Source organism: Montipora capricornis, chromosome 12, assembly GCF_036669925.1.
Source record: "Montipora capricornis isolate CH-2021 chromosome 12, ASM3666992v2, whole genome shotgun sequence".
Taxonomy (NCBI): Eukaryota; Metazoa; Cnidaria; class Anthozoa; order Scleractinia; family Acroporidae; genus Montipora; species Montipora capricornis.
Window position 1 is genome coordinate 386828 of NC_090894.1, and position 5000 is coordinate 391827.

Consider the following 5000-nt stretch of genomic DNA (forward strand, 5'->3'; position numbering starts at 1 on the left):
GTGTCAAATTACCATGTACTTCAGGTTCAAACCCTTTCCTGAAGAACATTTTCCTTGAATAACAAGAAAATGCTTTACTATTGCCATAAAAACTATCCAGCACACATATAATAAAACATGATGAATTCATAAAGCCACCTTTTCCAGCGAACATTTTTTTGAAACAAACAACATATTTGTTATTATTGCGTGCGTGAAGAGAAAAAACTCAATCGTGTCAAATATGCGCAATATTACAACAAACTAAAATTTCAGGATCAAACCGTTTCCATGAAGAACCGTTTCCTTGAATAATGAAGCACAAAATAGACGACAAGCTTTCTTTCAAATAATTCTTGGCTGTCACATTACCTGAAGACTGTGCAGAGTTGATCACAGATCCACTTAAGGTGTTCGATTCGTTCTCTGTCTTTGTTGAACCCATAAGTGACCAGAGAATTTTCCATTTGGTTTCAGTGTTCTACATAACAGCACACTTGGTAAATATTATTTTAGAAATGCAGCTCACTTTGATTTCTGCTCGACGGGCGACAGATTGTTGTCGAAGTCCATTACTCGTCGCTTTTGAGATTCCAGGTGTTGGTTTTCACCGCCTGCGTAGTTTATCCAACTGACTTGTTTAAGGATCCAGTAAAACGCCATTCGCGTTACATGACTTTCGACGCCATTGCAGGCTAAGTTAATTATTCTACTGTGTCCACCAGAGAAATCTACGCAGTTCCACTACCCTCTCGATCCTAAGAAAATACGCGCAGAAGGCTCTATGCACAAAGATACCACTTACCAGGGGAGTGACAGGCAAGACTTTTACCGACACGGAAGAAAAAAAATAACACCGAACAAATGCCCTCCATTTCTAGACTGGAATTGCCTACGGCAACCCAGTAAAAAACCCACGAAATGAAACCGAGGTTCCGACTGGGTTTGCCATACTGACAACCCAGTAATGATAAAAACCAAAAAAAAAAAACGACCAAAAAAAAAAAGAAACCCACGAAATAAAACAGAGATTCCGACTGGGTTTGGCAACCCAGAAAAAATAACAAAAAAAAAAACCCACGAAATGAAGCCCAGATTCCGACTGGGTTTGGCAACCCAGTAAAAAATATCGAGAACGTGTTACACACGCAACTTCATCGCTCAAACTTGCGCAATTTTGCCCCATATCATATTGACCTTCCGTCGCCACATTGAAAAAAATGCGTAAATTATTTGCGGCTAGATTGATTTCTCTGAAACTTGAAAAGATGATTGCTAACGAATAGAGAAAGATTTTTTACAATAACTAAAAATTCCAGTGTTGTGCATGGGAATTCGACGAAGAGGTAAATGCCAACTTAATTTGTTGTGTGCGTGGCAATTTTTGTGTTATGATTGTTATGCAAATAATTGAGAGAGACTATTACATTCCATAAAAATATGTCAACTGAAAGATCAATAAATAATCTTTATTTTCAGCTTTCATTTGGACAAAAAATATGCAACACTTAGCGAGAAATAATATAAAATGAATAATTAGGTTTGAAAAAATATTTCGCGCGAAATTGGCTCGGTCTGAAAAAGAGTTAGCACTCTTCTATCCATATTAACATACCAGCTGTTTGAGCTATCTAAGAGAGCTGCAGCAGTCGAGTGAAGTCTACGAAAGCCGAATTGATGATCCCAAAAAATATTATTAGATGTAAGGTACTCATATACTTGTTCGTAGATAATTTGTTTCCATTATTTTGCTTTTTCTGGCAAGACAGAGATCGGTCTGTAATTATCTGGTGCAGTTTTTGGCCCTTTTTTGAACACTGCACGAAAAAATGGATTTTCACCAAATTTGCACAACGCAAATATAATGCAAACATATTTTCACACCTGTGTGAATATAGTAGCAAATGCGGCATTTACTATGTTTGCTACAGGTTTGCTCTAGAGTAAATATATGTTTGCATTATATTTGCTCTGTGCAAATTTGGTGTAAATCCGTTTTTTCGTGCAGTGTTCAAAAAGGGCCAAAAACTGCACCAGATAGTTACAGACCGATCTCTGTCTTGCCAGAAAAAGAATGAATTGATGCCCAATGTTACAAAAGTTGTCAAACTTAGTTTAGAACTATATCAGAACTATGATATGCATCGCATCAGCTTCCATGCTCTTTTAGAGTTTCTGAATTAGATGTTGACAAGAACTTTTTTCTCACCTTGATTAGCAAGTGTTTTGCTCTGAAGGCAAGCCAGCCAAAAAAAGCAGATAACCAGCAAGTGGAGAACAAAAGGGCGACAGCGTCTCATGTTTGGAGTATCAGACACCATAACGTTTGCCGACCTTATACAAGTTAGGATCTCTTTTGAAGGCATCATTTATTCATTGGCCTCACGGGGAGTGGCAATTAAAGAAATGGCAGGTGGCTAGTCCTACGGTAAAAAACGGAAGGAAAGGAACTTTATTTAAGTGTCTAGTCATTCTAGCGCTGAATCACTAATTGCGCACACTGTAAACTGAATTTAAATATTAACACAAATAAAGTCAGATGTTGGTTTTTGAGGAGAGGCGATAACCGGAGTACCCGGAGAAAAACTTCTCGGTGCAGAGTAGGGAAAAAATAGATTCTTATAAAAAAGAGACTCAGTGTAAGCGTACCACCTGGAATTAAGACTGGGCATCAGAGTTTTGAAATATAGTAGAACTAGATTCTGGCAAAACCTCTCTTGAACCAAGCAGACACCAAATGAATAGGTGGTTTTCAAGCAATCTCTTGACACTGAGATGACAATGGTGTAATGTACAAATGCTGGTGGAGGAACAAAAGAAGCCAATGAGAGATCTTGTTTTTGTCCACCAACATGGCGGCGATGACGTCACTTGAACTTCATAACCGCTAAATAAGGACTTAAGTCTGCTCCAGACGCCAAGATTACCAATTAAAGAATGTTAAACTGTTTCTCTGCCCAGTGATAGGGCGCTTCAGCAGGCGTAGACTGAAAAGGCACGCTGAAGGACTTATTGGTAAAGAATTTAAAAAAAAAAACGGTATCCACTTCCGCAAGTGCATACATGCAGCACGCTTTTCACATCATGTCTCGTCTTGCGCAAAACAACAAGTTACTTGAAATTGCTAAATGTAACGATTTGGTGACAACGTCAACATTTTCTTGAACGGGGCTGCTACCAACATTGTAAAGTGCGACCACGATGGACTGCCACGAAGGCGCAGATGTTTAATTTCAAAGTGACGTCAGCTTATGCCCGTGTATATTATGACCAGCAAATGCGAGTCTAGTTTCCGCGGAACTCAACGTTTCTGTTTAAAACAACAAGTTTAAAAGTCTTGGTTTGACCTCCTGAAATTTAACAATATCGTTGAAAGTTCTGCGAAACGACAGCTAAGTTCGCGTCGCGTCTACTTACAGTGTTCATATCGCGTCAATATGCTTTTGCTAGTATGCGTATTCTTTTCTTTTTATTTAAACAATAGGATATTTGAACAACTAGCATATTTCAGAATAAAAACTAGCGATAAAAAACGACGTTTCGATCTCTCTGAGATCATTTTCAAGTAGTAAAAGAAGCGAATAAAATCTGCATATATAAGTACAAATTAAGACGTGAGAATGTCCAAAGATAAAATATGTAAATACAAGCGCTAAAATGTAAGTGTTAAAATATTAAAATACTATATAAATAACTTGCACGGATTAAATCTACATGACTGTTGGTTAAAACGCTAAAGCGTGAGTGTTAAGATACCAAAACGCTATAAAGAGCTATATAAATAACTTCGCACGGATTGAATCTGACTGTTTGTTCAAAGTTGGTTTAAGCTCCTTTATAAAAAGCATTTCGTAGATGAGGCAATCGAATTTACTTTCGCACTTTCTCAAGATCTTAAAGTCACGATATATGTCACTCGGGACTGTTCCATGTTGCTCTTTAATGTGATTCCCGATTGAAGACGATCCTTTCATGTGTTCCTCGACGCGCTGATAGAGGTGTCGGCACGTATACCCGACATAGTTTGCATCGCACAAACCACACTTGTAATGGTAAACAACGCGTTGCTGGTTTATGATAGGCGGCTTCTTTTCTTTCGGTTTGATATGGTGTCCAATCTTACGGCTTGTATACACGGCGTGAATATCAATTCCAATTTTTCGGCCCAGTTCCCCAAGTTGCCTTCGCGCTGAATTAGCCGATCTCTGATCTTTGAAAGGTAACACTATTCTGACAGGCGCTTCATTCACGTTACATGCTCGTGTGGAAATTGCCTCGTCGGAAACTTTCTTGGTGACAAAATTACTGATGGTCGATTGCAGCAGTTGGGCTGGGTACTGAAGTCGGGAGAACGTTTGTGTGAGACGGTCACATTCCAGGTGGAACAGTTTCCAGGTAGATGACAATTTAAAGGCACGATCCAGCATTGTTTTTAGCAATGACTTCTTGTATCTAACATCGACGTGGCTCTTGTAATGCAGCAATAATCCGGTGTCAGTTGGTTTTCTGTATACCCTTGTCTCCAAGCAACCATTGCATTTCCGAATCTCCGTTCCCAGGAAGGGAAGTTTACCGTGTTCGCCAAGTTCCATGGTGAAGCTAACCGATGGATGGATCTCGTTCAGAACAGAAAGGAATGATTTTGCTGTTTCGACGTTGGGCATTATGCTTAATGTGTCATCCACATAGCGTTTGTAGAACTCGGGTAATTTCCCTTGGTCCTGAAGTCGATCTTCAATACTGCACATAAATGTGTTGGCCATCAGGGGTCCAAGTGGCGAACCCACAGCAACACCATCGATTTGTTCATACAAGCTCCCCTCAAACTGAAAAAGCTGGTTCTTGGTGGCAATATTCAGCAATTCAACCAAGTCTGATTTTGTAATGTTGAGACTATGCTGCTTATTGAACCAGTCGTCCTTGAATGCCTTTTCAGCTAAAATTTTTATCGTCTCATCAACAGGGACATTGGTAAACAGCGAAGTTACGTCATATGAAACAAGGATGCTGTGATCGTCAAC

The 5000-nt window shown here is 39.3% G+C and overlaps 1 protein-coding gene across 1 annotated transcript in view; it reads right to left on the minus strand.

Annotated features, from left to right (window-relative positions):
- Positions 1-3487: 3487 nt before the first annotated feature.
- LOC138026896 (uncharacterized) overlaps positions 3488-5000 on the minus strand; it is a 2335-nt gene continuing 822 nt past the window's right edge. The window contains exon 1 of the mRNA XM_068874352.1: positions 3488-5000. This exon is cut by the window's right edge and continues 822 nt beyond it. Within this exon, the coding sequence (XP_068730453.1) occupies positions 3753-5000 (1248 nt within the window). The 3' untranslated portion in view covers positions 3488-3752.